This window comes from Dermacentor variabilis, chromosome 8, assembly GCF_050947875.1.
Source record: "Dermacentor variabilis isolate Ectoservices chromosome 8, ASM5094787v1, whole genome shotgun sequence".
Lineage (NCBI taxonomy): Eukaryota > Metazoa > Arthropoda > Arachnida > Ixodida > Ixodidae > Dermacentor > Dermacentor variabilis.
The window spans coordinates 172,052,145-172,063,840 of record NC_134575.1 but is presented as its reverse complement, the minus strand read 5'-3'; the positions used below and the strand labels follow the sequence as shown (position 1 = coordinate 172,063,840).

The following is an 11,696-nucleotide window of genomic DNA, read 5'->3' as shown; positions in this document are numbered from 1 at the left end:
TAATGGCAACCTGCTGTTCATGATCTGAGAATGCCTGCCAAACGCATCCCAGCCCATTCTTATTCTGATTATTTCAGTCTCATGATCCGGATCTGCGGTCACTTCCTGCCCTAAGTAGATGTATTCCCTTACCACTTCCAGTGCCTCACTACATATCGTAAACTGTCGTTCTCTTCCGAGACTGTTAAACATTACTTTAGTTTTCTGCAGGTTTTTTTAGACCCATCCTTTTGCTTCGCTAGTCCAAGTCAGTGAGCATGCATTGCAAGTGGTCCCCTGAGTTACTAAGCAAGCCATATATATATATATATATATATATATATATATATATATATATATATATATATATATATATATATATATATATATATATATATATATCCTTGCTGGTCCTTGCTGCTCGCCGGACCTGTGCGCGGAGCGCTAGCTGCGCCAGTCGGTCCTAGTAGGTTTAAAATAATACTGCCTTTGGGGTACGATCATCGAGGGCTGCACAACTATACTAGGTGCTCCCTGAGGTCATGGGGTTTGTTTTTTTAATAATTACAGCTTTTTTGCGCACCGAAGGAAAAAATCCGAGGCATTAATAAGTATAAGTGCAATATATGTTATGTAATGAACAACTTCTTTTTCTCCCTGCTCTTCCCCACCATTGACAACTTATTTTCTTGCCGCTTTTACGGTTTGCAGTAGCTGGCTAGATCGCACGTGCTCATGTCAACATCTCGGCCCTGCCTGTAAATAAACTCATTCTAATTCGAAGCCGCTTCCATACAGTCAAAATTTAAAAAAAAATTGCTAGTTTACACAGAAGACGGACTTCATTTAGACACACGCCGTCTTCCTCGCATATCCGCGGGCGTCAGCCGGGTGTGTCGTAACGCACGACGGCGTTAGTCCGCTCACGAATCCACTTAGTCACGATCCACTTGGAGCCCCACAGTACGGGGCAGCCGACGTGCAGGGAGAGGTCGTCCGCCCTCCTCTTTTGGTGCCAGAAAGAGAAGTGCTGTGGGGTATCGTCCCCAGCGTACGGCTCCAAGTCGTACCAGAAGAGGGCGTCACCGACGCGAGGCTTCACCGCGATTCCCAGCTTTACAAAGGCAGTGGCGCCTCCCGCGGCCACGTCGGTCAGGTACATCAGTGTGGTGGCCAGTCTGTTGCCGTCCTCGGTATCAACGCTGTGAGCAACTTCGCCGAATCCATGCGCGTCCAGGTGAGGTGTGTAGTGTCCACCGAGGCCGTAGTTGGCTACCTGGTATGCCTCTGCCGTTTCCACCGAGAGGCCCGTTGCAGCTCCTATGCGGCGGGTCAGACGCTGTAGAGGACCGTGTTCGTGATCCCAAAGCCAGGATACCTGCAGGCAGTTTAAAATAAGTACGCTAGGAGAACAGATGCCATGCATTTGTTCACTAACTTGGACTATATTTTTCTAGTGTACCAAAAATGTGCCATTACCTCGGACCTCATCATTGAAATATATAGGCGTAAATCTTTCAACAAACCTCTCCTGGACTTCTCACATTACCACCGTCTGTGCCAGTGCTTCTCGGTCACTGCGTTACCTGCGACGCAACCTTCGAAACTCGCCTACACATATGCGCAAACTGGCATTCCAAACATTTGTTCGCCCACGACTTGATTTCGCCGCTCCGGTCCGGTCTCCCCACCAAAATGACTTAATTAACATGCTGGAATCAATCCAAAATAGAGCAGCACGTTTCATTTCCCAGAATTATGACTACCGTTCTAGCGCAACTCAAATAAAGCTTCACCTTTCACTTCAGCTGCTAAGTAATCGTTGCCTAGAAACGTCATCGCACACGTCTCACAAGTTACACAATCCTCTTAGGTTCACGCGCACCTACGGTAAAACCGTACCATTTAACTCGTCTACAATTGCACGTGCCATTCGTCTCTGGAATAGTCACCCCGGTAACATAGCTGCGGAAACTGACTGTGAAAAATTCAGGCACTCACTCAACTCGCTTAACCCTTGTTAACCATTGCTATCCTACTCACTGTTTGGTTTTATTCTTTTTTCTACCATTTTCTTGCACTGCAATACGTTTGTTATAATCTTGTCGAGTTCCTTTTTATTATACTCACGCACAGCTGCACATGCCTAATATGTTTCTCTCATTTTTAGGCTGCGCATTTAGGTAGTGTTGCTTTTTTTCTCTACCTTCATATTGTTACGAGATTGTATGTGCTTACATGATTCGATGACACCTTTACTCAATGCCCCATGCAGGGGCCTTGTAAGGTATCTTACAAATAAAAAAAAGATATGGGAGTGTGCATCAAATGTAAAATAAATTTTCATTTTATATATGTTTATTTCTAATAAGTTATATGTTTATTTGTTATAAGACACCACTGTGTCTGGATTATCCTCAATGCTTGTGTGTAACCCGCCTCACTACCCTGTGACGTTACTGCGCGGCGAATCACTAGGTCGTGTGCAGCCCCTTGACCCGCTTCACATTCTCGATGCTTCCGACGACACGGCCTGTAATGAACTCGACGCCCTCACTTCTCCCGTGCTGTGCACGTCATCATCGTCATTGTAGTCGTTGTCGTCAGACGTTCTTGAATCTGTCGTAGACGCCGATCTGCCGCCTCCGTATCGCCAGCAAGTCCTCGCACTTCTTCAGAATTTTCGCTCGTCTTTTGACTGTGAACAACTATCTCTGGGGCGTAGGGCAACCGTCACTCACAGCGTACATACTGGTTCACATCCTCCTTTACGCCAGCGACCATACCGCGTGTCGGCAGCCGAGCGACAGATCATTAACGAGCAGGTCGATGACATGCTACACCGTGGCGTCATTCGCCCTTCCCACAGTCCTTGGGCGTCTCCTGTAGTATTACTACGCAAGAAGGACGGGTCCATACGCTTCTGTGTGGATTACCGTCGACTCAATAAGATCACTCGCAAAGATGTCAATCCGCTGCCTCGGATAGATGACGCCCTCGACTCCTTGCAAGGCGCGGAGTACTTCTCATCTTTGGATCTTCGCTCCGGCTATTGGCAAGTGCCGATGGCAGATGATGACTGTGAGAAGACAGCTTTCATCACGCCCGATGGCTTGTACGAATTTACCGTAATGCCATACGGGCTCTGCAACGCGCCCGCTACTTTCGAGCGTATGATGGACACCATCCTTCGCAACTACAAGTGGAAAACATGTCTGTCCTACCTTGACGATATCGTGGTGTTTTCGCCAGATTTCCCGACGCACCTCGTTCGCTTGCGTGAGATACTGACCTGCCTCACCTCTGCTGGCCTCCAACTTAACATCAAAAAGTGCCGTTTCGCTGCTCGAACGTTAACAATATTACCAATATAAAAAAGCAAGTTCATAGTATTTTTCTAGAGATATATATACTCGCATAATGGCCGCATTTGTGTAAAACCCGCACCCAGAACTTTGTAAAAGGACTCCCCCAAATATATATTTAAAGATTACCTATCTATAAGCCACACCCTTGATTGGCTGACAGTGTGATCTGTTGTGTGATACGATAATTCCGGAGCTTTCTTGCTTACTGCGATAGGAATTATATTGCCACGTGGTGGTGACGTTGAATAACACAGTAGCAATACTGTGAACGACAAAACTAACTTTTATTGGGCGAACCTGTGCCCACAAAACAGGCTACACTTATAGCACAACGATAGCGGCGAACACGCTCGGAGATCGTCGAAAATATGATCAGCGGGTCAAGCGCGTCGGCTTTTATAGATCAGTCATCGAATGCTCCAGATTAACCGTTGGGACCCGCATGCCTTCTACAAAGTTCTACACCAGACAGCGGATAGAAGCATCGATAACTTTCCAGAAACTTCGGATAGATGCAGGCGCGTCCCGCGCTGTGGGATAACCTTTGTTAGGCGGCAAAACGTGTCGCCCGATAAAGACAAGTACACGTGTCAATACACCCCTCTTAAAAAGCATCGACCCGATGCTGCAAACAAACGGTAGTAATAAATAAACAATCGTAGCAAAGAAAAAAAAAATAAAGTAAGGAAAGTTCGTTAGCGTCCGTTAAACGGTTTAAGACGCACCACGTGGACCACTTCAGGTCGTGCGCGACGTCGCTGTGAATGCGAAATGCCGTCTGGCACGACCTCATAGTCCAGTGCACCAATACGTCGGGTGACCTTGTAGGGTCCGAAATAGCGTCACAATAGTCTCTCACTCAGTCCTCGTAGGCGTATCGGTGTCCATACCAAAACACGGTCGCCGGGCTGGTAATCGACGAAGCGTCGTCGGAGGTTGTAGTGTCGGCTGTCGGTACGCTGCTGGTTTTTGATCCGTAGGCGGGCGAGCTGTCGGGCTTCTTCGGCGCGCTGGAGATAGGTAGCGACGTCAAGATTCTCTTCGTCAGTTACGTGAGGCAGCATGGCGTCGAGCGTCGTCGTCGGGTTCCTGCCGTAAACCAACTTGAACGGCGTGATCTGCGTTGTTTCTTGCACCGCCGTTTTGTAAGCGAATGTTACGTACGGCAGGATGGCATCCCAGGTCTTGTGTTCGACGTCGACGTGCATTGCTAGCATATAATAATAATATTTGGGGTTTTACGTGCCAAAACCACTTTCTGATTATGAGGCACGCCGTAGTGGAGGACTCCGGAAATTTTGACCACCTGGGGTTCTTTAACGTGCACCTAAATCTAAGCACACGGGTGTTTTCGCATTTCGCCCCCATATTGCTAGCATGTCGGCGAGGGTCTTATTCAGCCGCTCCGTAAGACCATTCATCGGTGGGTGGTAGGCAGTTGTCCTCCTGTGCCTTCTTTGACTGTATTGCAGAATGGCCTGGGTGAGCTCCGCTGTAAAGGCCGTTCCTCTGTACGTGATGAGGACTTCTGGGGCGCCATGTCGCAGCAGGATGTTTTCGACAAAGAATTTCGCTACTTCGGCGGCGCTACCGTTCGGCAGTGCTTTAGCTTCAGCGAAGCGGGTGAGGTAGTCCGTCGCCACGACGATCCACTTATTTCCGGTTGCTGACATCGGAAAGGGTCCCAGCAAGTCCATCCCGATCTGCTGGAATGGTCGGCAAAGAGGCTCGATTGGCTGTAGTAATCCGGCTGGTCTTGTCGGTGGCGTCTTGCGTCGCTGACAGTCCCGGCATGTTCTGACATAACGGGCGACGTCGGCAGTCAGGCGCGGCCAATAATACCTTTCCTGTGTCCTCGACAGCGTCCGGGAGAATCCAAGGTGCCCAGCGGTTGCATCGTCGTGTAAGGCGTGCAATACTTCTGGACGCAGTCCTGACGGGACAACAAGAAGGTAGTTAGCGCGCACTGGTGAGAAGTTCTCCTTTACGAGTAGGTTGTCTTGAAGCGAGAACGAAGATAATCCTCGCTTAAATGCCCTAGGGACCACGTCGGTGTGCCCTTCCAAATATTTGGTGAGGTTTTTCAACTCCAGGTCTCCTCGCTGCTGTTCAGCGAAGTCTTCTGCGCTTAAAATACCGAGGAAGGCGTCGTCATCTTCGTCATCTCGCGGCGGCGAATCATATTCTTGCAGTCGTAGGCTCCACCGCGCCAGCCGTCCTGAAGGATCCTTTAAATTTGCTAGCCAACACAAAGCGTGATGGTCGCTGACGACTGTGAATGGCCTGCCATATAGGTATGGGCGAAACTTCGCTGTAGCCCAAGCGATGGCGAGGCATTCCTTTGCGGTTGTAGAATAATTGCCTTCCGCTTTTGACAACGACCGGCTAGCGTAGGCTATCACGTGTTCATGACCATATTTTCTCTGGACTAGCACGGCACCGAGGCCTAGGCTACTGGCGTCAGTGTGGATTTCGGTATCGGCGTGCTCGTCGAAGTGCGCAAGTACGGGCGGCGACTGCATGCGTCGTTTGAGTTCTTGAAATGCGTCGGCCTGCGGCGCTTCCCACTTGAATTCGACGTCACATTTAGTTAGCTGTGTCAGCGGCTCAGCGATACGTGAAAAGTCCTTGACAAATCGCCTGTAGTAGGCACACATGCCAAGAAATCTACGCACTGCCTTCTTGTCGATGGGCTGCGGGAACATTGGAATGGCAGCTGTCTTCTGCGGGTCGGGGCGAACTCCTGACTTGCTGATGACATGGCCTAGGAACAGAAGCTCATCGTAAGCGAAGCGGCACTTTTCTGGCTTCAGAGTGAGCCCTGATGACTTGATGGTCTCTAGTACTGTCGCAAGCCGCCTAAGGTGATCGTCGAAATTTTCGGCGAAGACGACGACGTCATCCAAGTAAACAAGACAGGTCCGCCACTTCAATCCTGCTAACACCGCGTCCATGACGCGCTGGAATGTTGCAGGCGCCGAGCAGAGTCCGAATGACATGACCTTGAACTCGTAGAGGCCGTCTAGCGTGATGAAGGCGGTCTTTTCACGATCTCTCTCGTCGACTTCTATTTGCCAGTAGCCAGACTTGAGATCCATCGACGAGAAGTATTTTGCGTTGCAGAGCCGATCTAATGCGCCGTCTATCCGTGGCAGGGGGTATACATCCTTCTTTGCGATTTTGTTCACTCGACGATAATCGACGAAGAAACGTAAGGTGCCGTCATTTTTCTTCACCAAGACAACAGGGGATGCCCATGGGCTTTTCGACGGCTGGATGATGTCGTCGCGCAGCATTCCGTCGACTTGTTGTCTTATAGCTTCACGTCCTCGCGGCGAAACTCGGTAAGGGCTCTGGCGGAGTGGTCGAGCGCTCTCCTCGGTTGTTATGCGATGCTTGGCGACTGTTGTTTGTCGAATCCTCGATGACGTCAAAAAGCAGCCTTTGTATCGTTGGAGCAGACTTTTGAGCTGCTGTTGCTTAATCACGGGGAGACTTAGACTAATGTCGTAGTCTGGTTCGGGAACCGTGGTCGTCGGGGTAGATGCGGCAGAATCCGAGAGGACAAACGCATCACTGGTTTACAGAATTTCCTCGATGTACGCGATCGTTGTGCCCTTGTTGATGTGCTTGAACTCCTGGCTGAAGTTTGTGAGCAACACTTCAGTTTTCCCTCCATGCATACGAGCGATCCCTCTTGCGACGCAAATTTCATGGTCTAGTAGTAGACGTTGGTCACCCTCGATGACGCCTTCTACGTAGGCAGGCGTTTTGGTCCCTACGGATATGACAATGCTGGAGCGAGGCGGGATGCTGACTTGACTTTCGAGCATACTTAAGGCATGGTGACTACGAAAGCTCTCCGGCGGTATCGCTTGATCTTCCGACAGCGTTATCGATTTTGACTTCAGGTCTATGATTGCGCCGTGTTGGTTCGGGAAGTCCATGCCGAGAATGACGTCCCGTGAACACTGTTGGAGGATAACGAAGGTGGCAGGGTAAGTCCGGTCATGAACGGTTATTCTTGCCGTGCAGATTCCAGTCGGCGTAATGAGGTGTCCTGCAGAGGTCCGAATTTGGGGACCCTCCCATGCAGTCTTAACCTTCTTCAACTGGGCGGCTATGTGTCCACTCATTACGGAGTAATCGGCCCCTGTGTCGACTAAGGCAGTGACTGCGTGGCCGTCGAGAAACGCGTCGAGGTCGGTGGTTCTTTGTCTGGCGTTGCAGTTGGGCCTTGGCGTCGGATCACGGCTGCGTCGTGTTGAACTAAAGCTGGAACGTCACGTCGTCAAGTCGTCTTTTGTCGGTGTAGTCTTGGCTTCCCGACTTCTTCGGGACGGCGGCGTGTCGTTATTATGTCGTCGAGATGGTTTCTTCGTCGTCTTCGTCGGCGGCGGAGGATCTTCGTCAGTTCGACGAACAGCAACCGCACCTCCATCGGTTGCTGCTTTTAGTTTTCCGGACATGGGCTCGCAGAGCGGCCCCGGGCTGGGCCGGTGCATGGTCGGCGCTGCGGCGACAGGTAGCGGCCTGGTGACGGCGAACCGGACGGTCGTCGAGAGCTCCACTGAGTAGCGGCGAGGTAGTCGGCGATGTCACGTGGGCGCTCTCCAAGCTGTGGACGCGGCACGTTGACGGCGAACCCTCTCAGTCCCAAGTCGCGGTATGGGCATCGGCGATACCCATGGCCGGCTTCTCCGCAGTGATAGCAGAGCGGGTGGTGGTCAGGGGCTCGCCAAATGTCTGTCTTCCTCGGGCAGCTGCGCTGGGCGACGGGTGGGCGTGCTGACGGCGGTGGCGGTGGTCGACGGAATTGCGGCGTTGCAGGGCCCTGGCGCGGTCGTGGAGGGGGACCTTGACGGCGGCGTAGGTCATCGCTTCTGGCTGGGGCTGTGATGATTGTGGTTGTAACTCGGAAACTCCGAGCGATCGCTGAACTTCTTCTTGGTCTCAGGTAGGAGTTCGTGCTCCGGGGGCAGCTGTTGAAGACGACGGCTTGCTCGATGTTCCGGGACGGCGCTGGTGTTGTCTTTGCGGTCCGGGCTTGAATTACGGCTTGTCGGGGGCGTCCGGTACATGAACGTAAAGCACCTCCACCAGATGTCACGTGGTGGTGACGTTGAGTAACACAGTAGCAATACTGTGAACGACAAAACTAACTTTTATTGGGCGAACCTGTGCCCACAAAACAGGCTACACTTATAGCACAACGACAGCGGCGAACACGCTCGGCGATCGTCGAAAATCTGATCAGCGGGTCAAGCGCGTCGGCTTTTATAGATCAGTCATCGAATGTTCCAGATTAACCGTTGGGACCCGCATGCCTTCTACAAAGTTCTACACCATTCGTGTCAAGCGATGAAATCAGATAACACAAGGTTCGGCGACAACAGACAGCGGATAGAAGCATCGATAACTTTCCAGAAACTTCGGATAGATGCAGGTGCGTCCCGCGCTGTGCGATAACATTTGTTAGGCGGCAAAACGTGTCGCCCGATAAAGACAAGTACACGTGTCAATATGAACACTCTAGGCGCATTAGTGCCCTCGGCGTTGGCGTGGGCGTCATCGTCGCCGTGAGGTTCCCTAAAAGTTATTCCAGTAGAACCTTTTGTTGGGCTAGTTGGTGCATCTTCCTGATGTACTCAAGCGTCAAGCAGACGACACAAGAAGAGACACGGACGAGCGCTCGTCCGTGTCTCTTCTTGTGTCGTCTGTTTGGCGCTTTAGTGCATCAGTCCCTAAAAGTCCAAGGGCCATAATATCGTCGCCACGCGCCGTGTGCTGTAGGTGCAAGTGATAGCGTACGAAGGTGAGCAGGTGGTCGCGGTTGTATCTCGCGCATCCAACGGCGGAAAGCGGGGACGAAGCGTGCCGCTTTCCGTTGCGCACCAGGCATGCGTGGGAGGAGAGGGAGACGGGGTGGGCGGAGGGGGGAGGTTCACTCAAACGGCTCCGGCGGCCGCGCGCGCCAGCCTAGGCCGGGCCGCTTTATCTTGGCAGTCATCCGCGACGGGCCAGCGCTGCGCTGTGTTTCCGCGGCGTACTTCGCGCTGATGCGAGTGACTGCGCGAAGGTCAATTCGCTCGATGCTGCTGCCGCGTTTCCTCACTTCAGCGTTTTGACAGCGAGTTTCCGCGGTCATCGAGTGAGATGTGTTCATATTGGCTTGTGCGCGCGTTACACGATGCTTGTTAATGCGTGTTCGTACGTTAGTACGACGCTTGTTAGTACGACTATGTTTACAAATATATGGAGCCGATAAAAGTACTATCCTTACTTCACACAGCTGTCAGCTAATTTGCTATTACAATCGATGCTTCGCCTTTCGGGCGAAACTGCGGCTTTTTTAATCGGTGGCACAACAAGGCAGCCATGCCGAGTTTTCGACGCCTCCAGGTAGCAGAAGCATAGCGTCCGAGATTTAACGGCTGCCTCCGATACGCTGCTCTAGCTGGTCTGCGGGAGTCACCATTTATTCGACTCGGCAGGTTACGCGCTACGGGAATAACCAAGAATAGCGAGAGCCAGCACAAGGGAGTACTGTAGCTTAATAAAGGCAAGTACCACACAAAATATTGACGAATTTTTTTTCTCCCTGTAATGGCCGCACACCGGATTTTCACCCCAAACCTCGGGAACAAAACTTCAGCTATTACACGAATGTATATAGTAATCTACTCCCATTTGAAATGCCTTGTCTCTAACGAATGGGTAGATATTTTGATCCCATCATCGTAAATGAAGTAAACTATCGGCAGCCAGTTGTTGTTGCCTCAAAGCCAGTTGCGCATGCACTCAGTACCACTGAATCGTCGACGTCGAATCGCTGGCCTCCCAGAGCTTCGCCGAATGGGCCAAGGAGATGAGTCGCATGGACGACAATTCAGGGCTTGTCTGCGCTGTATGGCGGATGTTGTAGCGTTTACCACTTGAACTTTGCCAGTTTTGTATCAACCACATCACCGACGCGGGTACGGGCATTGTTCTTGAGCAAGATGACCCCATTCCTCAATTTTCCACGTCGATTGTTTTTGATTGCGACGCGCAGCCGATCCGGCGTTTCACAATGTCGGAAACGATATAGCCTCTCCAGGTTTAGCAAACTCGATCAATAACGGCCCCTGATGATCGAAAAAATAAAGTCAGCAACATCTTTCCGGCAGAAATGACGGCCTTTGCTTTCTTTAGGGCTGGTGAATTCAAATATTTCACTGTAAGCTTTGCCGTCGCATTTCAGGCTCGTAATAGTGGCACCATGATTCGTCTCTGGTCACAATTGCAGACCAAATGTCGTCAGCGTTATTGTAATACCGGATTAGGTGAGCCAAGGCAGTGCCGAACCTCTCCGTCTTCTGGCGGTGGTTCAAAATATTGGGCATCCATTGCGCACACAATAGCCGATAACCGAGATGAATTATAGTGTGACCCGAACCGTTACTGATGTTCACACGCCCTGCCAATTCATCGATGCTTATCCTCCGTTCTTGTCTAATCAGCTCATCAGCCTTTGCAGTTGTGCAGGGGGTGATTGATGGTGGCTTAGGCCCGGTCTTTGATCGCCTTTGCAACTTTCATGTCCTTATTTGAACCGTTTGCTCCAACGCTTCAAAGTGGCCAATGAAATACAATGTTCAACGTACACGGCAGCCATACGGCGACTAATTCCTTTTGTGGAAACACCTCCAGCTGTCAAAAACCTGACGACACCACGCTGCACAACTTTTGAAGCGTCCATTATGTCACGCAACCATGTTCGACCCAGTGTATGCGAGCATTAAAGAACATTTATCCTCACACCTGCGTGTCACTTGTAAATGAGAGATGGCTGAGATGCCTCACAGATAACGAACAGAACCATTATTGCGCGGTATTGGTTACACACTTTCATTTGACTTACCCTCGTACACAGAAATGTGAAGATACAATGGAATATACAAATCGAATATACGAATCGATGTCACTGTATATAATGCGCCAAACAAGGCAAATAAACATGTTGCGCAACCATAGATTCGCAGATCAGAGCCCCCCCCCCCTTCCCTCCACTCCCTCTCGTGTAACGCGCGACAGGAGGTGGCGCGCTTCCTCCCCGCTTTTCTCTCTTGAGCACACAATACTGAGCCACCATCGTCGCCACCTCCCCCCCCCCCCCACCTACGCTTTCACTCGCACATACAGGACGCGGCGCGCGTTCACGATGTTATCGCCCTTGGCAGTTATACGAAACATGAGGGCGACGACGATGCCAGTTGTGTGCCTGGACTGTCCATATAATTGCTACCGCAATAATATATTAAGAGTATCCGGCAACGGAAGCGTCCCGTGGCCCATTACTTTACACAA

The 11,696-nt window shown here is 51.0% G+C and overlaps 1 protein-coding gene across 1 annotated transcript in view; it reads right to left on the bottom strand.

Moving 5' to 3' along the window:
• Positions 1–443: 443 nt before the first annotated feature.
• Positions 444–11,696, bottom strand: part of LOC142590804 (prolyl 4-hydroxylase subunit alpha-1-like) — a 43,031-nt gene continuing 31,778 nt past the window's right edge. The window contains exon 2 of the mRNA XM_075703210.1: positions 444–1,357. Within this exon, the coding sequence (XP_075559325.1) occupies positions 863–1,357 (495 nt within the window). The 3' untranslated portion in view covers positions 444–862. The remainder of the gene's footprint in view (positions 1,358–11,696) is intronic.